The sequence below is a fragment of the Labeo rohita genome, chromosome 14, assembly GCF_022985175.1.
Source record: "Labeo rohita strain BAU-BD-2019 chromosome 14, IGBB_LRoh.1.0, whole genome shotgun sequence".
In the NCBI taxonomy this organism is placed as follows: Eukaryota; Metazoa; Chordata; class Actinopteri; order Cypriniformes; family Cyprinidae; genus Labeo; species Labeo rohita.
This window is the reverse complement of record NC_066882.1, coordinates 170,744-198,678: the sequence shown is the minus strand read 5'-3', so window position 1 is coordinate 198,678 and position 27,935 is coordinate 170,744. Positions and strand designations below refer to the sequence as shown.

At 38.3% G+C, this 27,935-nt stretch overlaps 2 protein-coding genes across 8 annotated transcripts in view; one reads left to right on the top strand and one right to left on the bottom strand.

Moving 5' to 3' along the window:
* The window catches only part of slc2a9l2 (solute carrier family 2 member 9, like 2), a 69,821-nt gene that overhangs the window by 23,856 nt on the left and 18,030 nt on the right, over positions 1-27,935 (top strand). For 4 of the 6 annotated variants that reach the window (XM_051128416.1, XM_051128417.1, XM_051128414.1 and 1 more), the window contains 2 exons: positions 1,283-1,410; positions 2,128-5,968. In XM_051128416.1, coding sequence (XP_050984373.1) covers positions 1,283-1,410; positions 2,128-2,367 — 368 coding nt within the window. In that variant the 3' untranslated portion in view covers positions 2,368-5,968. The other 2 variants (XR_007829131.1, XM_051128418.1) reach the window with 2 other exon arrangements.
* drd5a (dopamine receptor D5a) lies at positions 6,695-23,645 on the bottom strand. Of its 2 annotated transcripts, XM_051128425.1 has the most exons (5): positions 22,153-23,645; positions 13,803-13,861; positions 8,460-8,586; positions 7,712-7,785; positions 6,695-6,710 (listed from the first exon to the last, which is right to left on the bottom strand). In XM_051128425.1, the coding sequence occupies exon 1, from the start codon at positions 23,519-23,521 to the stop codon at positions 22,247-22,249; it is 1,275 nt and encodes a 424-aa protein (XP_050984382.1). In that variant the 5' UTR covers positions 23,522-23,645; the 3' UTR covers positions 6,695-6,710; positions 7,712-7,785; positions 8,460-8,586; positions 13,803-13,861; positions 22,153-22,246. The 2 variants fall into 2 exon arrangements, with proteins under 2 accessions (XP_050984382.1, XP_050984380.1); XM_051128423.1 differs by lacking the exon at positions 6,695-6,710 and having other exon boundaries at positions 7,117-7,785.

Below are 27,935 nucleotides of genomic sequence, written 5' to 3'. Positions count from 1 at the left end.
GACAGACAGACGCTGGAGGGAGGGCTGATCTCTCAGGGTTTTATTCTCATTCCTCCATTACAGTGATTCATTGTGTTTGTGTTTGTGTATTTCAGTGTTTATGCAGCAGATCTGTGTTAATGTTCCTCATTCATTGTGATTCATTCACACACACTCAGGCGAACACATTTGATCCGTTTTGATTTGTGGATCATTTCTGTCTTACAGAGGAGACTGATTTCCGGGTTCTTCTAGTTTCAAGAAATTTCAGACTATAGTTGAAAATTTTGCACTGATGGACACTGATTTCGAGTTTCAGCGTGTGATGATGACACTGAACTGTGGTTTAATTCTACTGAGTGTTCTATTATGAGATTTAAATAAGATTTTGAAGATTTTTGAACAACAGATTCAGTTCCATTAGAAATGTTAAAATTGATTGTTTCATTTCATTAGAAGATTTTAAATATTAGTCAATCTGTTCTAAGAGATTTAAATGTTGGTTGTTTTTGTTCCACTAAAATATTTTAAATATCATGGTTTTGTTCTGAATGTTGGTGTGTTTGCTGTTGTTTTGCTCAAAGTGTGAGAAAGTGATTCTCAAACAGTATTAATGAAAATACAATCAGCTGTTAAAGATGACACGTCCGAAGTTTTGTTGTAAGCGAGAGTCGACGCTTCTCATCATTCAGTGTTTGTGTGAAATGAAAGAGCTGCTGTGATGTGAGTTTAACGCTCTGATTTCATCATTAGTGCTCATCACAGAGACCAAAGCTTTCATTTTCATTAGTAACGTCTCTGATTTCAGACAGAATTACTGTCAGCAGTTACTGTTGAAAATACGTATGTTTTGGTTTAGAGAATTAGCTTTGTGTTTGCTGCTGATGAAGTGATCATGATTTTCATCTACTGATATGTGTGTGTGTGTGTGTGTGTGTGTGTACTTGTTTTTGCTACATAGTGGGGACCAAATGTCCCCACAATGATAGTAAAACCTGAAATTTTTGACATTGTGGGGGCCGGCCTGCGGTCCCCACAATGTTAAAAAATGATTAAAAATAGTAAATGATGTTTATCTGAAAGTGTAACGATGCAAACATGTTTTCTGTGAGGGCTAGGTTTAGGGTTAGGGTTGGGTTAGGGGATAGACAATATCGTTTGGTCAGTACAAAATCTATAGAAGTCTATGGAAAGTCCCCACAATTCACAAAAATAAACGTGTGTGTGTGTGTGTGTGTGTGTGTGTGTGTGTGTGTGTGTGTGTGTGTGTGTGTGTGTGTGTGCGTGTGTGTGTGTGTGTCAGGCGGTGTCCCGTTCGTGTTGACGGGGGAGCTGTTTGAACAGTCGTATCGTCCGGCCGCGTTCATGATCGCAGGCACCGTCAACTGGCTCTCAAACTTCGCTGTGGGACTCCTGTTCCCCTTCATACAGGTGAGACTCACAACACACACACACACACACACACACACACTGTTTGTGGGTGATGTGAGGTCTTCAGTCCTGCACGTATAATCTGATTCCCATAATCCACTGCAGGTCAGAGCGCGACACAGAAAAGCACTTTTATTCTCTTTAATGCGTCTGCATCTGTAAGAATCACACACTCCACTCCACATTGTGCTTCTGTGGGTTTACAGATAAAAATGAATATTTCAAGATTCATGACTAAGTTAGTAGATTACCAGAGTAATCCTGTTTGACATCAGCACAGTCTGAACTGCACTGAGTCCACTACATAGACAGCATCCATCCATCCATTCTCCAAGAATTATTTTGACCTTAAAATTATTAATAGAATTCATTTTAAAAAATGAATGAATGAATAAATAATCATTTTAATTAATTTATGTAAGGTAAGTGCTGTGTTTAAAATTGCATTTTGTATTTTAATTTAATTTTTATGACTTAATTGAACTGCTATAATTAAATAAAAACAAAACGTATTAATTTATTTATTTTTTACTTAAGTTTTTTATTTAAATTAATTTTATCCCTAAATCTGTAAGGATTCTGTAGTTATCCCAAAATCTCTGGTTCCAGGGATCAAGAGTTTGATTCAACTGAAAAGGTCTTACAGTTTAGAAGATGTGCCTGATGTTCCAGATGTCTGCAGCTCAGGTGTGTGTGTGTGTGTTTGTGCTCCTACAGGAGGCGCTGCAGACGTTTGCCTTCCTGCTGTTTGTGGTGGTTTGTGCCGTCGGTGCCGTTTATCTGCTGGTCGTTCTGCCGGAGACCAAAAACAAGACCTTCATGGAGATCAGCCAGAGTTTCTCCAAGATCAACGGCATCCCGGACCAGACTCACGAGCGGGAGATGACGAACGTGCTGGACACGGACGCCGCCAACGGACTCAAATGTGCCGACGGGGAGATGGAGAGCTCCTTCTGAACCATGCAGGAGTTTGTAAAGTGACGCACGACTGATGTTTCTTCTCAGAAATGATGTTCAGTCCTTCATTATGACTGAAGAGCACCGCTAACCTCAGTGGTCTGTAGTTTTACGTGTGTGTGTGTTTAGTTTATATATCCTGGTGGGGACTTAAACCTGAATACACACACACTCATGGGGACTCGTGTCATGATGGGACATGATGGGATTTTTTTGAGAAAGTAAAAATGCAGAACGTCTCGTGTGACGTGTAGGGTTGGTGTAGGGCGATAGAAAATATGGTTTGTACAGTATAAAAACCATTACACCTATGGAGAGTCCCTACAAGAATAGCTGACCAGACTCTGTGCGTGTGTGTGTGTGTGTGTGTGTGTGTGTGTGTGTGTGTGTGTGTGTGCGTGTGTGTGTGTGCGTGTGATGTTCCTGTAGGGCAGTAAAGTCCACAGACATGAAGCAATGCACTACACTTTTCCTTCACGTCGTCACTGCTAAACTGATGTTCTTCCTCAGAATTTCTGTCTTGTTTTTTCAGTACAAATATCTAAACATCCTCAAATCAAGATACATTTACTGGAGAAGCATCAGATATAAAGTTTTGTTTTCTGCAGTTTGAGAGTAATTACACAATGAAAAAACATGATTTTTTAAAATTATCCGTTTTGCAAATAAATTCTTATATATATATATATATATGTTATATTATATATATGCACAATTTGCTATGTGCTATGTAATATAGTTTATATGTGACCCTGAAGCACAAAACCAGTCTCAAGTATCACGGGTATATTTGTAGCAATAGCCAACAATACATTGTGTGGGGCAATGATCGATTTTTCGTTTATGCCAGAAATAATTAGGATATTAAGTAAAGATCATGTTCCATGAAGATATTTTGTAAATTTCCTACTGTAAATATATCAAAACTTAATTTTTGATTAGTAATATGCATTGCTAAAAACTTCATTTGGACAACTTTAAACATGATTTTCTCAATATTTTGAGTTTTTTTTTGCACCCTCAGATTTCAGATTTTCAAATAGTTGTATCTTGGCCAAATACACACATCAATGGAAAGCTCATTTATTGAGATTTCAGATGATTTATAAATCTCAATTTAAAAAAAAATTACCATTATGATTGGTTTTGTGGTCCTGGGTCACACACACACACACATATATATATATATATATACACACATATACACACACAATATTTATTAACTCATTTTACTTCATTTTTTTTTCTGTATATATTTTACTCTAGTAAATGTGTCTGGATTTAGGAATGTTTAGATGTTTGTACTGGAAAAGACTAATATTATGAAAATCATTTTTGTGCTGTAGAGCAGCTGCCTCAAGATGAGCCTCACTTTTACTTCTGTATTCCTAATTCTGGTAGGTATATTTTATAACATTTATGGCAGTGAAATATGAACCTACCATCAGGTAATCCATTACAGTGTTTTTGAAGTAAATGTTCTGAAGCTCAAGCGCTTCTGTTCATCTCAGGTAGTTGAGATTGAATGTTCTCGTGAAGGTTTCTGAAGACTGTTCAGCATTTATTAATCTGACAGCATTATTTGCTCATTAAAACTGGAGGCAGATTTATTAAATCCAGCGTTACGGTGAGATGCTCGTGCGATTAGTACTTAACAAACGTCAAGCAGAATCTGTGAGGCGTAAGACAGAAACCCAACAGCAGCAGCGTAAAATTGAACCAGGAAAGCAAAACACAATCTTCGCTTTAATAACAGGAACCACATAACATTTCAAGCTGTGATGCATGATGGGAACATGCACATTGCTCAACACAAGATTGTTTGTTCAAATTTGGAAAGTTTTGAGCAAACGCATAAGGTCAACAACATTTCCTGTTCAGATTCACCAAAGTAAATGAACCTCATTTGTGACCCTGCAGCACAAAAACAGTCGCTGGGGTTTATTTATAGCAGTAGCCAAAAATGCATTGTGTGGGTCAAAATGATTGATTTTTCTTTTATGCCAAAAATCATTAGGATATTAAGTAAAAATCATGTTCCATGAAGATATTTTGTAAAATTCCTACTGTAAATATATCAAAACTTAATTTTTGATTAGTAATATTCATTATTAAGAAGTTAATTTGGACAACTTTTAAGGTGATTTTCTCAATATTTAGATTTTTTTGCACTCTTGCAAATGGTTGTATCTCGGCCAAATAGTCCTATCCAAACAAACAATACATCAATGGAAAGCTCATTTATTCAGCTTTCATGTGAACTCAATTTTGAAAAATTGACCCTTATGACTCCAGGGTCACATTTAAAATCTGTGCTCGAGATTCTTGATGCAGGTGGAGACAGACAATACACATCATTCACTGATAAAATCATTATGTGAACTAAATACAACTCCGTGAAGACATCAGAATACAAATAAACTCATCAACGGAGAAATACGAGCTTAACATCGTTCAGGTGCCTGCGTATGATTCATGAATCACGAATCGCAGTGAGCGTAAATGCACACATTTAATAACAAAACACATTTCATTTGAGCAGACAGACGATAGAGAGATCTGTGCACATATAAATCACACAACATAGATGAGCACAGAAATAAACCTTAACCTTAACCTTAACCTTATTAAACATCGTATAGATTTTAAAATCTTGCTAATTACTTATAAAGCCCTGAATGGTTTAGCTCCCCAGTACCTGAGTGAGCTCTTATCGCATTATAGTCCCTCACGTCCGCTGCGTTCTCAAAACTCTGGCAATTTGATAATACCGAGAATATCAAAATCAACCGCGGGCGGCAGATCTTTTTCTTATTTAGCACCCAAACTCTGGAACAATCTACCCTACAATGTTCGGGACGCAGACACACTCTGTCAGTTTAAATCTAGATTAAAGACCCATCTCTTTAACCTTGCTTACACATAACAAATCCACATTCTTATAATTCAAATCCGTTAAAGGATTGTTAGGCTGCACTAATTAGGTCAACCGGAACCGGGAACACTTCCCATAACACCCGATGTACTCGGTGCATCGTCAGAAGAATGGCATCTACGCTTATTAGTCTGTTTCTCTCTTATTCCGAGGTCACATTAACCACCAGATCCAGTCCGTATCCAGATCAGATGGTCACTGCAGTCCCCCGGATCCAGTCCGAACCCAGCCCAGACGGTGGATCAGCATCTAGAGACGACCTCTACAGCCCTGAATGTCAGCGGAGACCACATCGTCTAGATGAGCCCCAGAGACGGATCCACATTAAAGACCACATCACCTAGACGGCTGTCGGCACAGGACCACGGGAACTTTGGCCAGAGGAGAACTGGCCCCCCGACTGAGCCTGGTTTCTCCCAAGGTTTTTTTCTCCATTTGTCACCGATGGAGTTTTGGTTCCTTGCCGCTGTCGCCTCTGGCTTGCTTAGTTGGGGACACTTTCTCTTAACACAATATTGCATTTTATTTTATTGTTTTTGATTAACTACCTTTACCTATAATGTGAGTGTTTAATGTTGCCTTTGGTTTGCCTTGATGTACTGTTTCCTACTTAATACTGTACAGCCGCCTTGTCACAATTCTTTATTGTTAAAGGCGGTATATAAATAAAAAAAAAAAAAAAAAAAAAAAAAAACATACTAAATCATATCAAATACAAAAATAATAAAACTAAACTTTAGTTTTTAGTTTCTTGTTATCACCTTTTTGCACATATTCTACAGTGTACAAAAATCACAAAACATCCATAAACAGATCACACTGAGTTCATGTTTCACACATTACTGAGCTTGCAGTGATTAATCATACAAAACATCAGAATCAAGAATTCAATACTGTGGTATAGAGGAAAAAACAGTTTGCAGGACGCTGAGATGTTTGTCACTGCACCTCTGAACATCACATGATTTATGAGAGTGTTTTGTTCTATATGTACACAAATGATAAACACATCTGATGGAGTTACAGCACAGTTACATCATCCTGTAGATTATATATAAACACACACACACACACACGTGCAGGAACAGAAGCACATTAGTGCCTCATTCACACACACACACAGGCAGAGAGGATTCTGGGAGATCTGTGTGTGTGTGTGTGTGAGCAGAATCTCACCTGACGTCCAGTGAGACTGAAGCGTATCCAGGCCATCGGCTGCACGTGTGTGTGTGTGTGTGTGTGTGTGTTTAATGCAGGATGGCTCCAGTGTTGCTCGTGTGCTCAGATGATGACGGTCTGGAGTTCAGAATCCGTCACACACAAACACCAGCCGCCAGAAACTCAGTGAAACACACCGTCCATCCGTGAATCATTTTATCCAGAACAACTGCTGTTCATCTGCCAACATCTGCTGAGTGAAAATGTAAATATATTTCACACACCGCAAAAACATATTTTCCTACTTTGAAGTAAATGCCTGAAGTCTTGTTTTCTGACAAAAATAATCAAAATTTTAGTTTAACGTTTTCTTTTGTTTGTTTTTTATTTAGTATTCTTAGGTGATTTTATGGTACTAAATTATATTTATGGAATTGTTAAGATCCAGTTATTAGCTGGTAACCATTTTTTCAGCATGGACCTAAAAATGAAATTTCCAAATTAAACTGTGGTAAGTCTTAAGATTGGTCTCTCATGAATTAAAGAAAACATTCATTCAAGTGTAAAAAGTGAAACTAAAACAAACAAACAAACAAACAAAAAAAAACCCACTAAAAATTGTGTTTATATATATTTTATATGTACACACACAAAATTACTGCACTGGTAACAAAACAGCAAGTGAATATATTACATGAAATATATATCCAGAGCACGCTTTACTCTAAAACTGTGTGAAAATCTGAACAAGTTGTGTTCCAAAGTTGAGGTTGACATCTCAAAAAATGAGCAAGATTTTCTTGTGTGTGTGTGTGTGTGTGTGTGTGTGTGTGTGTGTTCACATAAAAAAGTGCCAAAACCTTTACCAAGTTTCATAAATTTCTAACCAACTAAAAAATTTTAAAAACCAAAACAATTTTTTTTTTTCTTTTGGTCAAAAATGACCCCAAAACTCTAGAGGCTTAATTATAAACTTACTTAATTTTTTCATATAAACCTTTCAGAGAACAAGACTTAATTTCTTCATTTTGCTTCTCCAGTCAATGTGTCTTGATTTAAGGATGTTTAGATGTTTAAACTGAAAAAGTCTAAAACAAAATCTAAAACCAAAAAATATTAAACAAGAATATAATTGTTAATCATGTAATCCAAAATTTCCTGTATCTGCTGCTCTGAATGTAAATCATCTTCACACACAAACACACGTTTATATGCAGTAATTGTGTTTCTAATGGGATTGTGCAGATGGACCTCATGTGTCTGATGTTCCTCTGTGAAATCACATCCAGCGTGTCCTGATGGATTCTGTCCGTCCGTCCGTGTGTCTGAGAGACAGATGAGAGTTCAATCACACTGCAAAAAACAATTTGTTGAGTCAACTTAAAATAATTTGTAACCTGGCTGCCTTAAAATTCAGTCAACTCAAAAAAAGTTTGTGCAACTTGAAATATTAAATTATACTAAAGTGACAACTTAGATATTTGGGTTGAATCAACTTATATTTTAAGGCAGCTGGGTTACTTCCCCATCTGTTAAATTTAGCAAACACAAATATCTAAGTTGTTACTTAGTACAACTTAACATTTCAAGTTGAATAAACTTATTTTAGTTGACTGAACTTAAAATTTTAAGGCAGCAGGGTAACAAATTATTTTAAGCTGACTCAACAAATTGTGTTTTTTATGTTTAACAGTGCACTTTTTACAACACATGATTTGGCTCTGAATCTCAGGTGATCCTGCAAATAGTGCATTACTCAGTAAATATATACATCCATTACATTTAATATTTTAGTTGTCATCCCTATTCATGTTTGTCTTTCTTCAGAAAAACATATTTTAAGTCTTACGCAGGGAAGTTTGTGAAATTTGGCTGATGAGCGTCGGCGTGAGAGACTGGAGCCTCTGAAAACACGTGTGTGTCACAGATCTCGATCTGCTCGCACCTCAGGCGCCGCTTTACTGAGGAGAAACAAAGAAAAGCAGCAGGACAGAATCACCTGCATCTGATTCATCCGCTGGTTTGGTGTGAAACGCGAGTCGATTTTCACTGAAATCCCACTGCGGCTCTTCAGGCTCCGTTACGAGACGTGTGAGAAAATCCTCCAGCCGGGAACATCCTGATCTCTGACAGTCAAAACACACGATAAATGACACAGTCAACACGTCTTTGTTAACGAACATAAAAGACTTTACCAACACTGAACATATCATGAATGATTATGACATATGATCTGTAACTAATGAGGCGATATCGTATATTTCTAATGTAATATCAGTGCTGTAGTTACTGTAACATCAGCTCTCATGACCATCAGTCAGTGTTAGAGATGAAGGGGGTTAAAGTTAGTACTGGTTAATCAGACACTGATTAGTAGATGTTGTTTTGAAGTGTGTTTCATCCAGAGATTCACCTACAGGATCCTCACACACTCTCTGAACACTCGTTCTGTCTTTAATAGTTAATAGATGATGATCAACAACCATCAGATGTGAGAGAGAAAAACCTTGTGTGTGTTTATTAGTGTTTGTACACTATTATTGTAATGACTGTATTGTTTGCCTGTGCTGTGCTGCCGGTAATAATGGATGCACAACAACACTGCAAAACATGACTTTCTTACTTAGTAGATGCCTTGTTTTCCAATACAAATTATATTCTTAAATCACTGTAACATTTATTTAAGAAAAAAAAAATTATTAACAACATAAAATCTTCTTGTTCACTGCAAAATATTATGTTCCTCCTCTGTTGTTTTCTAGTACAAACATTAAAACATTCTTAAATATATTAAAATCGGGATACATTTGCTGGAGATGCAAAATGAAGATATTAGGTCTTGTTTTATGACAAATTTATCAAAATGATGTTACATTACGTGCACTTTTTGCTTAAAACACACACACACAAAAAATCTGCCAATGGACTCAGAAAAAGAAACTTAATTCAAATGGAAAATAAGTTATTTTAAATAAGATAAATACAATATTTTACTAACCTCACTGACAAATATTTCTTATTTTAGGCAAAAACACTTCTCTTTGTTAATTTTTTTCAGACAATTTGAATAATTTAGTTTACTGTGTGTTTGTTCCTACTCAACCCTTGGTGCTGCTCAAAAATGACAGGTGTCATTAATTTGATGTTTTCTTATTGAATATTTTGTATATTTTGGGGATGAAAATTCCAAATTAAACTGTCATAAATTTTGAATGGTTTAAAGCACAGAATTATTACACACAAACTAAATTTGGTCTGTGTAAAAAGAAATCACTGCTTGGTACATTATGGCTGAAGTATAAAGAAATAAAAGTACAAAAAGTTGTAGAAGTTTATTATTATGAGAAATGCTCAAAAAATACTACATTTAAAATGTATGAAATGCATATTTTCTAAGGCATGTTTTAGCCTAAAACAGCATAAAATGCAAAACCATACATATAAACAAGTTACGTTTCAAATGTGAGGTTGATATCACAAAAAATGAGCTTTCAGAGAGATTCTGTTTGGGTTCAGTACCAGATGTTTCCACTAGATGAAATTAGAAATTCATTTCCAATGTGGTCATTTTTAATGGTGAACAACACAAGACTTTTTTTCAGGAGCACTGAACCTTTTCGTGTCATGTCCATGACTCTTTTTTTGTTTGTTTGTTTGTTTGTTTGTTTTCTTTTGTGTGTATGTGTGTATTCACATAGCAAGTGCCAAAACCTCTACTAGGTTCCATACAACTCTGATTAAGTAAAAAATAAAACAAATACAACTATTGGTCATCAATGACTGAAGAGCACCAGAAGACTTGGGGACAAATTTGTTACTGAAGCACAAAAGTGAACTAATCTTGACAAAACCTCCTTTTAGGGACATTATGAAAAAAAAACAATATAAAAATAAAGTCCTTTTTTTTGTGGAATTTTTTTTTTTTTTTTCTGTTGGGGTTAGTTTATGGGTTAGGGTTAGGTTACAGTGTTTCTAACTAGCTGTATATGGAACAACAGACGTCTTATGTGATGTCCTCATTCAGAGAGCTAAACATGAGTGAACGCAGCTGTAAAACTGATTTAATGCCTTCAGGACAAGAGAACAAAACGGGCGAATCCTGTTTATCCTGAACGACAGACAGACAGCAGAGCACTCGGATAATGAGAGCGTGAGTGTGTGTGTGTGTGTGTGTGTGTGTGACATTGAGGCGACGCCACTGATTGGTCGAGCCGCTCGCAGGTGATTGGCTGCAGCTCTCGTGTTCTTGAGGAGTGTGTGCGGTCAGATGATCGGTGTTTGTAGGTCGAGGCGTCTGTGTTTGTGTGCTCTCATGGCCGTGATTACAGAGGGACTGCGAACGCTCCCAGGGGACATTAAAGCCTGATAATAATTCATCTGGAGTGAGAGGACGACGTCTGAACACATTCACAATGTCAAATCACATGAGGAACATCAGAGCGTGTTCTTCATCAGGACGACTGTCAAAAACACCCGATGGACAGAGATCGTTCCATCATCATTCAGTCTCTTTCATGTCATTCAAACGGGTTACATTTAGCTTTTTTTGGTTCATACAGTGAATGTCAATGGGGTCCAAAGTTCTTCAGCTTTCAACATTCTTCAAAATTTCTCCCACTGTAAAAGTCAGTACACATACTATAGAAAACCCATATTTATTTTGTGTTTATTATGCTTTCAGATTATTAAACATGCTGCAGTAAAACCGTGGTCCATTCTGTAGTTACTGCAATGCAGCAAATAATTTTCAATGTTGTATAGAAAAAACAAATTCCAAGAAAAAAACTATTTCAGTCTTTCCACTAAATGTATTGTTTAATTCAACGTGTTACTTGCCATTTCTTTGTAAGTAATATTTCAGTTTACCAGTAATTTACTGCAAATCTGTAGTAAAATCATGGTTAATTTAGCAGTTACTGTATTTTCATATTTTAATTTTATAGTTACTTTGGTTTTTTCTGCAAATGCCGTAGTAAACCCATGGTTAATTTTCGTAAGGGAAAGTCAAACAGGCTCTGGGTGCTGTGAGCAGATGCTGACTGAAGATTTCAGAGTGATTTAATGATTTACTCTAAATTATGTTGGTTTGTGTCGTGGCGGTGAATCTGTGGTTTGGCGCTGCTGCATTTTCCTGAATGATTTCCGTGGGATTCGATACCATTAGCGGCTCACGGTAATCCAGTGATTACAGTCTCTCCAGAGGAACGACGCCTCGCTCTGTTACACAAACTAATGAAAGATTCACTGGCCTCCACATCATCAGTCTCACGCAGCTCCGCTAATGAAGAAATCACACAGACTTAACACCATCACACGAGCGACCGACGGATCTGAGATCAGGACAGATCATGTTCTTACTCTCAGTGTTTCTGTCTCGTGTTCCAGCATAAAGATCTAAAAATTCTTAACTCAAGACACATTTACTGGAGAGACAAAAGGAGATGAGATATAAAGACTTGCTTTCTAATTATGTGAATTTAATTATAACACAAGAAAAATATCTGTCCATGGACTCTGAAAAATCAAATAGTTTTTCCTTTGAGGTTTATTTTTCTGACCCCTTTGGCGAATAATTTTCATTTCATCCTCAGGTTTATGTATCGTAATGATTTAAGGATATTACTAGTAATAGTACTGCAAACAAAACAAAAAATGTTTGTTTTTAATAATAATAATACTAATAAATAATATTTTTATAAATATAAATAATAATATAATATTTCAAAAAAAAAATTCTGAGTCTATGTGTGTGTGTGTGTGTGTACTTGTTTTTGCTACATTGGGGGAACCAAATGTCCCCACAATGATAGTAAAACCTGAAATTTTTGACATTGTGGGGACTGGCCTGCGGTCCACACAATGTTAAAAAATGATTAAAAATAGTAAATGATGTTTATCTGAAAGTGTAACGATGCAAACATGTTTTCTGTGAGGGCTAGGTTTAGGGTTAGGGTTGGGTTAGGGGACAGACAATATCGTTTGGTCACTAAAAAATCTATAGAAGTCTATGGAAAGTCCCCACAATTCACAAAAACAAACGTGTGTGTGTGTGTGTGTGTGTGTGTGTAAAGGCTGGTGTCGTGATGAATGTTCAGGAAGTGCTGGATCTGTTTCAGTGTCTTGTTTCAGTGTAACACACACACACACACACACACACTCATGATAAAAGTGTTTCACACACACTGACGTCTCATTTGCTTCAATCATCTGCTTTCTCCACAATTATAATCAAACAAATCAGAATCACTGTAAAATGTTTCAGCTGCGGTAACTACAGTGTTGAATCACAGTAAAACACTGTGATTGCAGTAAACTGCAGTACTGTGATATGAATGTACAGCACTGGTGTGGATCTGCAGTTCAACAGTTCACAGTGTGATTGAACAGCACATCTACTGTACACGTGCACTGCAAAATGACCTGCTGCAGCTGTTGGCATGGAAACAGCACTCAGTACCGTTTCACTGTGGTATCTGACCGTGCTGTGATCGCACTGAAAAAATGATGTTCATACTCGGTATTTCTGGCTTGTTTTCCAGTACAAATAATGAAACATTCTTAAAACAAGATACATTTACTGGAGATGTAAAGTAGTCCTTCTTTCTGACAAATGTATTAATATAACCCTCTGGTTTTGTTCAGCCATTTTTTGAAAAAGTTAAATGGTGCTTAAAAGAATAGACACACTTGTGCTGTTCTCTGTCAAACATGAACGCAATGCAAACAAGTCAGAATCCAGTTTCATCTAGTGGAAACGTCTGGTACTGCACCCGAACAAAATCTGACTGAAAGCAAATTTTTTTGTGATATCAACCTCAAATTCGGAACACAACTTTTGTTTCGATTCGATTAATGGCTTTGATTTTCTTACAATTTTAGAGTAAAACATGTTTTAGAAAAAATATATATATTTCATAAACATTTCATATTTCATATTTCATCTTTGTGCCTGTTTCATAATAATATATTTAAACGTCTATACATTTTTTTTATTCAAAATGTTAAGATTTTTTTTCATTTTAGCAACTGTCATCTGCCAAGTGTTTTCTTTAAAAAGAGATCAAGTTTAAGTCTGTGTTTCAAATCATTCAAGATTTATGGCAGTTGGAATCAGAAATTTCATTTTCAGGTCTATGCTCAAAAAATGGTTAACAGATAAAAAAAAAAAAAAAAAATGGATCATAACTATTACACAAATATAATTTAGTACCATAAAATCACAAATCAAAAAAAAAAAAAAAAAAAAAAAAAAAAAAACATTAAAGTAAAATGTAGTACATTAATTTAACTGAACTAATGAACTTTTGCGTGTGTGTGATGATAAATAAAGCAGGAGACTTACAGGAGCTGCTGAACGTCTGATGATGATGATGATGATGATGATGTTTCTCTCCACAGGACCTGAAGACACACCACTGATTTAATAATCAACAACACAACATCAGAACTTCACATCAGGCTGTGTGCACTGCAGTATACACTGAATACTTAATATTATGTGAGAACTCTGCAACATTTTATTTTACGGTTTCTTAACTAGTTGCTTATTAGCATGCATATTACTAGAATATTACCAATTTATTAGTACTTATTACGCACATATTAATGCCTTATTCTACATAACCTTATTCTACATCCCTAATCCTACCCAATACCTAAACTTAACAACCACCTTTCTAACTATTAATAAGCTGCAAATTAAGAATTTATTGAGGGAAAAGTCATAGTTAATAGCGAATAAGTGTCCCCTATTCTAAAGTGTTACAGAGAACTCTACATTTATGCCATATGAACATTAGTTTGACACAGTAACACAGAATAATGCATCACTTGTTAACCTGCTTTGAAGTGATGTGTATCATGAGAAGTGGTATACATCTGTGAACTGAACTGATATACATTTATATGCATTTAAACAGTGTATAAACAGTAGAATGCATCATTGTGGTCACATGACCTCATGCATAAACGCAAAAACGAATTCTGCTAATGGCATAAAGGATTGTTAATCTGCTGTTTTCATTAGGGCTGGAGTGTGTGTTTGAGCAGTGAAGACTCGTAACACACCTGTGTGTGTGTGTGTGTGACACGAGAGACACTGCCGTCGCTGCGACAGGAGGGAATTGTGCTTTAGATGAAGATGAAAGAAGAACTGACTGTGATTTATTCTGCTTTAGATTCAAGTGTCTGCTAAATGAAGAAACATGAACACATACTCTGATTCAGTTTGTGAAATCTGATGCATATTGTAGTTTATCTTTCAGCAAATCCGACGCTCATTTAAATGGAAGACACAGAGATCAGAGGAAGTTTCTGATGAGTCTTTCAGACGTCACTGGAGCAGAGAGAGATTCACAGACGTCTTCACAGAGTCTCCTTCACCCACAAATCACTTTCCGCATTTGCTGTAGTGATGAATGATTGCCGTTTGTTGTAACTGTTCATGATGGATGAAAAACACTCGACTGCCAGTTTGAGCCTCCTTCTGTACTGAGTGTTTCAGACACTTGATTGCAGATGTAATAATTGCACTTGAGAGATTTTCTAAATGTATAACTCAAGTCAGGCTGTTTGTGTTTGTTTTGAAGAACTTGTATTAAAAAAGACAGTTCACCCAAAAAAAAGAGAGAAAAAAAAAAAGTCAATCCTGACATTATTTACTCACCCTCATGTCTGTCCATATCTGAGTTACTTTCTTCTGTCAGACACAAAAGAAAGAATATTTTGAAGAATTTGACAACTGAACCATTCTGATTACTGTGACTTCCATTTTCTGGATTATGTTCCACAGAAGAAAGAAAGTCATACAGGTTTAGAAGGACATGAGGGTGAGTTCATCATTTCATTTTTGGTTGAAATATCCAGATATCCACCTAAGGTGAACAGGGTAAAATGTAACTAATATTACCATATTTCAGAATTCTGTCTTAAATTACTCACCCTCATGTGACCAAGCGCATACGACCTTCGTTCATCTTCAGAAGACAAATTAAGATATTTTTGTTGAAATCCAAGAGCTTTCTGACAAAGGTCCTTCAACGGGCAACGCCCAGAAAAGTAGTACAGACATTGATAAAATAGTCCACGTGACATCAGCGGTTCAACCGTAATGTTACGAAGCTACAAGAATACTTTTTTATATAAGAAAAAAAACAACTTTATTCAATGATTTCCTCTCTTCTGCATTGTTTAAATATGCAAATGATTCATTGACTAAGTAAATGTGCACAGATTTGCATTCACTTCCAGTACATAAATCTAATCATTAGATAAAATCAGTTTCCTAATTCTTCTTTGATTTTGTTGTCATGTTAGAGTTCAAGGTTTTTCCAGAGAGGATTTTGGATTTTTCTTTTCATCACTCCATAATTTCAATAGTGCTTCAACATCGCTGACGTGGAAATCAGTATAACACTGATTTAACATTATTACTATTGATTATTTTTGTTGAATGTTAATTCAACAGCAGTGATGTAGAATCAATCGTAGTGTTGTATTGATTCAGTGGATTTATTTTTTATTTTTTGGTTGAAATCACACCTTTGTTTCAACATTAATTGCAGGTGCAAAAGTGTTATTACACCAATACCAGTTTGCAGCATTAATTCAATGCGGAGAGCGTTGGCGCATCAACATGGACTTAACATAGTTTCAATGGCTGCTTGCTATCTGGGTCAAATTCCAGCACTTTGTCAAGTGACGCATCACAGACGTCTGAACAAAACCCTGAGTGTCCAACAACCCGTCTGAGACAAATGAATCTGGAGCTGAAGCCCTGGATTATTTCAGTGTTTCTGGAGGATTTTATATCACAGAGTCACTGAGAGACACACCAGATCAGATCAGATTCTGCTGAATCTCTCTCTCTCACACACACACAAACACTGGTATTGCTATCATTATGGGTTCATTCTATAGGCATAATGGCTTTTCTACTGTCCAAACTGTCCCTTCTTTTCTACTGTCCCCTACCCCGAACCCTACACCTAAACCTACCCATCACATTAAACTACAGGCATCTTTAGATTCTCAAAACACTTCATTCCGTGTGATTTATAAGCTTGTTTCCTCATGGGGACCAAAAAAAAATGTCCCCACAAGGACAAAATTTACAGGTATTATTGTACTTGTGAGGACATTTGGTCCTTATGTAGTGAATATCAGTAAACACACACACACACACGTTTGTTTTTGTGAATTGTGGGGACTTTCCATAGACTTCTATAGATTTTATACTGACCAAACGATATTGTCTATCCCCTAACCCAACCCTAACCCTAAACCTAGCCCTCACAGAAAACATGTTTGCATAGTTACACTTTCAGATAAACACCATTTACTATTTTTAATCATTTTTAAAAGTCGTAAAAAATTTTAGGTTTTACTATCCTTGTGGGGACATTTGGTCCCCACTATGTAGCAAAAACAAGTACACACACACACACACACACACACACACACACATACACACACAGAGTGGCTGGTGAAGGTCAGTGTTTGTGAAGTGATTTCCTGATGACAGAGTCTCACGTTCACATTAAAACGATCAGGAACATCAGTATCTGACGACTGATTGAATTACACTCCTCACAGCTGGAGCTGCGTGATGAATAACAGCGTCTGCTGAAATATTGATCAGTCTTAGTTTCTGTGATAATAACACTGGAGAATCGCTGTTATTTCAGTCTGACGCTCCTCTTGAACATTATATCAGAGTTAAAAGCGTCGGCATCAGAATACCAGCATACGCTGAAAATATTAGTATTTTTGTCTCGTTTTCCAGTACAAATGTATAAAAATTCCTAAACCAACACATTTACTGCAGAAACCAAGTAATGTAAGATATCAGGATTATTATAGTTAAGAAAAACATGGTCACACTTTATTATAAGGTCCAGTTGTCACTATTAACAAACCATTAACTATAGCTTTTACCTCAATAGACTCTTCTTAATAGTTAGTAAGGCAGTTGATAAGTTCAGGTATTGGGTAGGGTTAGGGATGTAGAATATAGTCATGCAAAATAGACGCTTCATAAGGACTAATAAACTGACAATATGTTAATAATAGGCATGATAATAAGCAGTGTTGGGGAAAGTTACTTTTAAAAGTAATGAATTACAATATTGCATTACTCCCTAAAAAAGTAACTAATTATGTTACTTAGTTACTTTTTACGGAAAGTAATGTGTTACGTTACTTCTGTGTTACTTTTGAAATCTGAAAGGGCTTGTAAAGGATTATTTCACATAATTAATCATTGCAGGTTTGTGTCATATTCTGAATTTCATTTCAATGTTTTTATTCATTTCAAGGAACACTGAAACCTGTTTTTCGTGAGTGAGATGAATTAATGCACGTTCACATTTAGTCTAGAACTAAAGTAACATCTCACTCCTGATTTCTATCAGCATGGGGACCGGAGAACTTTCAATCAATACATGGACAAAAAAGGTAACTGGCTTTACTTATTTTCAGATATTTTCTTGTAAATTAAAAATTAATGCATTACTAAAAAATAAATCTGATTATGTAACTCACGTTACTTGTAATGTGTTACCCCAGACCTGCTAATAAGTAACTAGTTAAAGGAGAAGTCCACTTCCAGAACAAAGATTCACATATAATGTATTCACCCCCTTGCTGAAATGTTTTCCTCAAAAAAAATAATTTCTTTACGACTGAAGAAAGAAACACATGAACATCTTGGATGACAAGTTGGTGAGTTATTATATGTGAATCTTTGTTTTGGAAGTGGACTTCTCCTTTAATAATGAGAATTGTGTGCTATTCTAAAGTGTTACCAAAAAGGTTTTAATTGAAATAACAAACATTTACTGAAATTAAATACAATACAGAAAGGTTTATTTTAACTAGTTTAATCTTAACATTTTAATTTAGTTTAAATTGATGTACTAAAATGATTAAAATTAAAACAAATAAAATAAACTACAACAAAAGAGAAAATACAAAACACAACAAAATTTCTAAAATCACAATGAAAATGGAAAGAACTATAAATAAAAACTATGACAGTATCTCAGTGATACTAAAATAACACTGTAAATGTAATAACACTCTAAAATAACACTGTCAGTTTTACTTATTAGAAAAAATGTGTTTTGTTTTCATTTTGAATTAGGTTTGTTTGTCTGACCACACTGGAAGATATTTGTTCTTGTTTTAAGCAAAACAAAAAACTCTTTTCAGAAAACAAGACTTAATATCTTCAGTCATTTTGCTTCTCAAGTAAATCTTGATTTTAAGGATGTTTAGATGTTTGTGCTGGAAAACAAGACAAAAATACTGAGAAAGAACATGAAGAACACGTTTGCACTGGAACAGATCATCTGGCCGACAGTTTGTACATGACGTTTAGTTATCAGAATCAATTCCATAATAACAATGACCAGGAGAAACACTGACCAGCCAGAGAAAGACCAGTGTATGGACACACACACACACACACACACACACTCCTGCAAGCACAAAATATGGTCATTTTATGGTCATTTTATTAAAAAAAAAAACATCTGTGCACATGACTGTTAGTGTACATTCACGTGTTGTGTGTGTGTGTGTGTGTGTGTGTGTCATCACACACACACACACACACACACACACACACACACACACACTCAGAGTCACTGCTCACAGTTTACAGTTCTGGAGGTGTTTCATTACAGTGAATCTACAGGCTTTGCTTTTGTAAACAATAAACGTTACAGTAATGAAACACAATGAAGCATCACAACATTAATGTGCTCTTCAGACATTCACCATCAAACAGCGTTTGTGCTCCCGCTCCATTCATCAGACCACAACATCCAGCACACACCACAGCTCTATGAACCAATAAATAAGTGCATTAGAAACGAGTTGAGCTCGTGCGGTAACACTGGAGGAGTCCCGCGCCTGCGCAGACGCTCCTGACGGCGGGATCGGAGACTGGCACGCGGCGGGCGTGAGGTCGGCTGGTCGGGCGAGGGTCCGGTGGGCACTTGAGTCGTTTGGCATACGGGGCGGTCGGAGGAATATTGCACTCAGTGTAAGGCTGATCGCTTACTGACGGAATAAGGCGTCGCTGCTGTAGAATCTCTCCGGCAGGTCTGAGTCACGGACCGTGAGGATGATGAAGACGATTTTGATGATGACGGTCCACAGAGGAACCGTGTGCGCAGCTCTGTTCGGATCCCACACAGTGTGTCAGATGACCGACTGCGTTTGCCAAAATGAGCAACGCTTCGATAATGCACTGACCGTCCATTCCAGTGCAGTCAGAAAGATCAGAATTAGGAGTTACAGACACATGAATCTGAATCTGAATTCCAGATGATACATGAGTTACAACGCTGGAAGGAGTGTGCTGATTTGAGACACGGTGGAAAAACCGATCTGTACGATAGATTGTATCATTCATCCAAAATCTATATACACTGCATAAACAAAACAGCTGTTCTTCCTCAGTATTTCTGTCTTGTTTTTCAGTACAAATATCTGAACATCCTTAAATCAAGATACATTTACTGGAGAAAATGTTTTCTGAAAAAACATCTGTCAGAATTATTTAGGTTTATGCTTAAAATAAGAACAAACATCTGCTGATGGGGTCAGAAAAATAAACTGATTTTCACTTTGAATTAAGTTGATTTTTCTGAAGACATTTGTTCTTTTTTTACTCAGAAACTTTCTCAATTTTTTTCAGAAAACAAGGCTTACTATGTTGTGCTTCTCTAGTAAATGTATCTTGATTTAAGAATGTTTTGATATTAGTACTGGAAGACAAGACAAAAACCACACTGTGTATAAATTAGTGAGCAAAACTCGACTTTATCCATATATAAGTGACAGGTGAATATTTGTCATTATTCTGAGTTCAGATGAAGTTTATTGTTCACACTATAATTATTTTGCTGATTTGTTTGGACTATTTAAATGTTTCCAATGAAAACACATTTAATATTCAGTAATATTATCGGTTTGACTTTGATCTGAATAATGACACTATTATCTGGAGTAGAGCTGCTTGTCGTCCTGCTGAAATATGTTCTAAAAATGTTTTTGTAATGTTTCCGTTAAGTTATGAAACATTGTTTCTGAACGTTCTCTAAATGTTTAAAACATCCATTTTTTTTTAATGATTTTAAAGAGTTTCTCCTGGCTATGCAAACATTAAGAGAACATTGTATCACTGTGCAAACATTATGGGAACGTTACTTTTAAATATTCTCTGAACATTCTGAAACAAGTAGTAACATTTAAAAATGTTACATGAATCTCCAACTGAAATGTTTCAGAAAAAAACAACAACAACACTGCATGACAGATCAGATCACTCTGAATTGTCTACTCATGTTACTGGAAAAAGGTTTTAACTTCTAACTTTTAAAAACCTTGCCAGAACACTAGAATCTGAGAACTTTAGTTGGGTCAGAATCAAATTTTTTTCATTACCAATTAATCTTTGACAATTAACAGTTGGTTAACTGAACTGATCTGAATAATGACACTATTATTCATTTGTTTCATAATTGATGAACTGCACAACATTACCAGCGTTTATTACTGCGAAGCTGTTTTGAAGCAATCTGTTTTGTATAAAAGTAAAGAACTCCTGATGCATTCAGGTGCAGGTGTAACGAGAGAAGCGGAAATGAGATCAAGTGTACGATCAACCGGTCAAGCAGCTGTGCACTAGAGCGAGTCCACCGGAATACAGGTGATTTGTTTAATCTAATACCGGCTTATGAATAACACCGGTGTCTTTCAGCGTGCGACACAGGAGTCTGTGTGTTACAGTGATTTTACCACAGTCGAGGGGCTTTAGGCACTAACCACAGTAAACTGAGCGCGTTAACAACTTCACCAGCTGCACTTACACTACCAGTCCAAAGTTTTTGATCAGTAAGATTTTAAGTTTCTTCTGCTCATCGAGCCTTTATTTGATCCAAAAATACAACAAAAACAGTAATATTGTGAAATATTATACTATTTAAATTAACCGCTTTCTAATTGAATATATTTGAAAATGTAATTTATGTCAGTGATCAAAGCTGAATTTTCAGCATCATTACAATCCTTCAGAATTCATTCTAATATGCTGATTTGCTGCTCAACAAACATTTCTGATTATTATTATCAGTATCTAAAACAGCTGAGTAATTTTTTTCAGGATTCTTTGATGAACAGAAAGACCCAAAGATCAGCATTTATCCGAAAGAAAAAGCTTTTGTAGAGTCAGTCATTTATTTCCATTAAGTAAAATACTTTTATTTAACAGTGATGCTTTCAACTGATCGAAAGTGGTGATGAAGACACTGCCAATGTTACAATAGATTTCAGTTTCAGATGAATGCTGTTCCTCTGAACTTTCTATTCATCAAAAAACCTACAACAATTCTACTCAGCTGTTTTCAACATAATGATAAGAAGCGACTTTGAGCAGCAAATCAGAATATTGGAAAGATCTCTGAAGGATCATGGAGTAATGACGCGAAAAATTCAGCTTTGATCAGAGAAATGAATTACATTTTCAAAACAGAACATATTCAAACAGAAAACAGTCCTTTTAAATATTTGACAGTATTACTGGTTTCGCTGTACTTTGGACCAAATAAATGCAGGCTCGGTGAGCAGAAGTGACTCTCACCGTTGAAAAGTTTTGACTGGGGGTGCACGATAACGGGACTCACCGGATCGAACGGCAGTGCGGTCATATGACGACAACTGTGCGCGTGACGCGCGAGCTACTTTTCCGAAGCGCTCGCGTAGTCTCCCGCGTCCCGGTCAGCGGATGCCGTTCGGCGTGAACGCGCCGTCCGCCTCGCACTCCAGGTCGCACACCGAGTCCGTGCACACGTCGTCCTCGTCGTCGTTGCCCCGCGACAGCCGGGAGATGCGGTCGAACGTGTCGTCCACCACGTTCGGGATGATGTTGACGTAGGCGCTCGCCACCTCCTTGTGGAAGAGCGTGTCCTGGTTGTAGGACACGAGCTCGTTGCTGATGTTCACCGTCTCCACCGGGGTCCGGCAGCGGTTCCGGCAGCCCAGCAGGCTGGAGAAGCCCTTGCGGAACTCCGCGTTGAAGGCGTAGATGACGGGGTTCAGCGACGAGTTGGTCCAGCCGAACCACACGAACACGTCGAACGTGGTGTCGCTGACGCACGGCAGGCCCGCGGACGGCTTGTTGTGGCAGAACGGCACCACGCAGTTGAGCACGAAGAACGGCAGCCAGCAGCACACGAACACGCCCATGATGACGGACAGCGTCTTCAGGACTTTGGTCTCGCGGTTGATGGACGTCTTCAGGCTGCTGTGGTGCTGGCACGCGAGCCGGTTCGAGCGGCAGCTCTGCGCGTGCTCGGCCGCGCGCTCCAGCGAGGCGATCCTCCGGATCTGGATCTGCGCGATGCGGTAGATCCGCGTGTACGTGACGATCATGATCGCCACGGGAATGTAGAAGCTGATGAGGGACGACGAGATGGCGTACTCGCGGTTCAGGCTCGAGTCGCAGTTGTCCTCGTCGTCGCCTCCTCCGCCGGGCACCGGCTCGGTGGCGTTGCGCTCCTCCGCGGTGGCGGCGGCGGCGGCTTTGTGCCAGTCCAGCTGCACCGGGATGAACGAGATGAGCACGGACAGCGTCCACGCCGCGCCGATCATCACGAAGGCCACGCGCGGGGTCATCTTGCGCTCGTAGCGGAACGGGCTGCTGATGGCCCAGTAGCGGTCCACGCTGATCACGCACAGGTTCAGGATGGACGCGGTGGAGCACATGATGTCAAACGCCACCCAGATGTCGCAGAAGGCGCCGAACGGCCAGAAGCCGGCCACCTCCGCCACCGCCTTCCACGGCATCACCAGCACGGCCACGAACAGGTCCGACACGGCCAGCGACACGATGAAGATGTTCGTGACTTTGGTGCGCAGGTGGCGGAAGCGCAGCACGGCGGCGCACACCAGGACGTTCCCGAACAGAGTCCAGAGGATCAGAGCGCACAGCAGGCACCCGGTGAGCGCGCGAGCCAGCATCTGCCGCGGCTCGGGCTCCGTTCGGTTGGGCATGCTGGGTCCCGGCGCGCTCACGGGTCGCCATCAGGTGTGTGCGCGAGCGCGTGCGTTCGCGCCGGCTCCGGTGCCGATGCGTCCCGCATGACGGACGGACGGACGAGTGCGAACGAAGTGGGATTCCGACACCGAGCAAGATCCGGTGAGAGGACGTGTCCCCTTCGCTGGCGGCTGTGCGGATTTGTGTGCGTGCGCGCGTGTTTGCGCTCGACGCCTGTCCGACCTCTCTGAGCGCCCGGGAACTGAGCACGGCTATTTTGAGCGAGCGAGAGGGAGAGAGAGAGAGAGAGAGAGAGAGAGAGAGAGAGAGTCATTAATGTCAGTCTGGATATGCAGTGAATGAATACAAGAATCACTGCCTCATCTTTACACAGTTGTCGCGCTTGTTTTAGACAAATTGTGACAACTCAGTAATTACATTACCTTTCGCACGTTTTGTGTCAGGATTTCTTGCTTATCTGATAACCCATTGAACAGGGGAGAGCGGGGAACGTTGCAACACTTTTTTGCATTTCCTTTAGTTTCTCAGAGACTGTATTAGACAGCCAAAATTTCAATACAATTAAGCCACATCTGTCAGCTACTTACCCACAATGCTGCAGCATGTGTACATATGATACATACAATTTACACTTGTTGCAACTAACACCACAACAGGGGACAGTTGCAACATTTATTTTAAAAAAATGCAATTAAATCATTCTTAAATATCAGTTTGTAATTTCTTTTTTTATTTGTGCACAGACAGGGTCATCAATATGTAAATTGGCTGTATAAAACCAAAGAATAGTAAATGGTAGATTAACAAGTAACAAGTAGATTTTTAACCTATTCACCTAAAAAAGAGATACCTAACTATTGAAAGGGTTCATTATTTATCCATAAAACCATAATTATGTAACGTTATGGCAAGCTTTTAAATCAATGTTGTGGTAAGAGACAGCATGTTGGGACTGTCCCTACACTGATAGCCTGGACACAGTATCAATGCCTATTAGAAGCTCAGAATACACTGATTAAAATGTTATATTTTTACAATGCGTCACACAAACAACTTACACATGATGATATGACCAAAAATATGATCTTTAAAAATATATACTTTTTTTACCATGAGAATGATTTTTTGTAGAAGGAACGGTCACATGTGGCTGAGTTCTTCCAGGAAGGATGAGGGGCCAATAAAACACATGCAGTGTGAATATCATCACTGTAGTTTATTCCTGCTTGAAGAAATAAGCCATGTTACAACCGTCCCCACTGTCCCCTGTAATTCAGACGAGATGTGCATGCAGCTCATTCACAATCAGATTTATAGAGATGCAAATGTAAGTGAGCAGAGGTCAACAACACACGGTTTCAGGTGATGCTTGGACATCATGATAATGATGATGTATGATTGCATTCGTTATTTTCAGCACGCACGCGCTTGACCAGGCTGCGAAATGTCTTTGAGCTCAATGAAGGACACGCACAAAAACGTAAAAACGACACAAATAAGAACGCAAGAATGATGAGGTTCTAGCACTAAAAGCGATCACTTTTTCCTCACAAGAAGCGACTGTGCATCGATTCTCTCACATGAGAGCTCAGTGCACGCGCGCGGGATTTCCCTTGAAGACTGATTCATTCAAACGGGTTCAGAAATCCTCAATGAAAGCAGGATGAGATGCAGCAGCGGATACACGAGTATAAATCATTTATGCGTCTGTAGCGCCGCCTTCAGGCCTCAATGTGCATTTCAGTACATGGAGAATCGCAACCTGCCGTGCAACACATCGCTTTGTGCTCGTGCTCGACACAAGAGCTCAGAAATTCACACAGTGACACTAATAACACCTGCTGCCCAGATAGCACGCGCACGTCTGTAAGATGTCAGTTTTACATAAATTCTAAATCATAAACATCTTAAAGACATCTAATAGACGGCTATTTGACATCTGATAGGAAAAGTCCAATAGACGTATTGCAGATGAGCAAACACTCTAAAAATACGTCTTGCAGATGTAAACGCAGACATCAAATAGACGTCTCCGTGATGTACGTGTGCTATCAGGGCAGAGTCCCAGACGTGTGTGAAATGTGGAAAAACGGCCCTTAGAAATGTGGCCGCGTCAGTTCTGACAGATGAGCCTCAGGTGCTGCTGAACATCACAAACACACCAGATCAAACTCCAGACAGACGGAGGAACTTCACTCCAATCCACAGCGGAGACGCTCCCGACACAGCTGCATCCGGCCAGAGGGGATTGTGGGATCGCACGACACACGAGAACACCTCGAACTGTCCGACAGAGACGCACATGTGCACATCTGGCCTCGTCAGGAGCACATCTGTGTTTGAGGGATACAGAGATTGTGCCTGATGGAAATACCTCATGAAGAGACATGTTTGACTCCTAACCCTCCATCAGAATCACTCACTCACTCTCCAAACCCTTCACTGACTGACCACAGAGAAACCACAGAGAAAATGATGATCCAGTCAAGTCCCACCCTGAAATAAATTAGGCCATAATGGTGTGTTGCCCTCATACACTGCAAAAATTGTTTTCCTACATGTATTTTGTCTTTTCCAGTACAAATATCTAAACATTTGTCATCTAAACATCAAAATACATTTACCTGAGAAGCAAAATTGCATTGGATGTTTAGTCCGGTTTTCTGATTTTCTGTTTTAAGCATTAACTCATGCCTTTTGAATGCACATTTTTTCAGGAAACAAGAGTTAGTATCTTAAGTCATTTTGATTCTTGAGTAAATCTGTCTTGATTAAAGAATTTCAGGTATTTGTACTGGAAAACATGACAGAAACACAGCAGTAAGAAGGTTGTTTTGTGCAGTGTGTCGTTCCAAACCTGTTTGACTGCATCTTTTATGGAGCACAGCACTGTTTTCTGTAAGTTTCCAGCAAATGTCTGAATAATGAAAACAACTGAAGACGTCAAGAAGTACAGAATGTGAGGCTCGCTGGATTCTGGTTGAAGCATCTTCACGCTGAAATGGAAGCTGACGCTTTAATAACACCGTCTGAATAAATGTTTACATTACAGAGATTCAGAGATCTAACGCATTACAGCAGTGAAAGCCATGAAGATCTCATGAATAATCACTCCTGTGTTTCCCAGTGAGTTCTATAATAAACCTGGCTTTGCATTACAGATATTGTTGGCTCTTTGACACATTTTTTTTGTTCCTATTTATTTTAAGAAGTGCTAAATGCATGAATGTAAATGTTCAAATAAATAGTAAAAGTACAAATATCTAAATACTCTTAAAGAAGAAGTTCACTTCCAGAACAACAATTCACAAATAATTTACTCACACCTTGTCATCCAAGATGTTCATGTCTTTCTGTCTTCAGTCGTAAAGAAATTATGGTTTTTGAGGGAAACATTTCAGCATTTTTCTTCATATAATGGACTTTAATTGTGCCCCCGATTTTGAACTTCCAAAATGTAGTTTACATGCGGCTTCAAAGGCTCTAAATGATCCCATCTGAGGAAGAAGGGTCTTTTTGAAAAATAAAAATTTGTATATTTCTTAAGCACAAAAGCTGGTGTAGCACAGGCTCTGGGATGCGTGTTCTTGAATGATTCGTTCATTTTGAACAAATCTTTAATGTGACTCAGGAAAAACGAGTCGTCTCAGGGAGTGTTTCGTTCAGTCGTGCATGCGCAACATCCTATTAGGTTCCGTACTGGAATTAGTTCACCTGTTTCGAGTCTTCGGGTTTTTCGAGTGGTTCGTTCACCTTATGGGGCTGTCACGTGATGAACGACTCAAACCCAAAAACTTGTCAGATAAGAGGTGAGGTGAGCGAATCATAGACTAAAGACCCAGGTAAAAAACAATGAATGAATCTTTTCATCTTTTCATGATTCATTCATTTTACTGAACGAGACTCAAAGGTCCGAGTCGGTAAAATAATCCGAACTTCAATCACTACTACGAATCACGTCTAAGTTCATCGTCTGTGTACTCCAGCTTCGCTCCATCTCATTTTCTCTTACAACTTCAAAATCGTCCGACATCGTTGTAGCTTTTTGTTTGTAAACAGCATTTGACCTACTTGGACTGGGTCTGTGGTTCCGCGTGACCTTTCGACGTGATTCAATAGTACGTAGTGTCGTGGACACGCATCCCAGAGCCTGTGCTACACAGATTTTGTGCTTAAAAAAATATACAGATTTTTATTTTTGGAAAAAAAAAAAAAACGTTTCACTAGATAAGACCCTTCTTCCTCGGCTGGGATCGTTTAGAGCCTTTGAAGCTGCATTTAAACTACATTTTGGAAGTTCAAAATCGGGGCACAATTGAAGTCCATTATATGGAGAAAAATGAAATGTTTTCCTCAAAAACCATAACTTCTTGGATGACATGCTCGCTCAAACCAACATCTTGGATGACA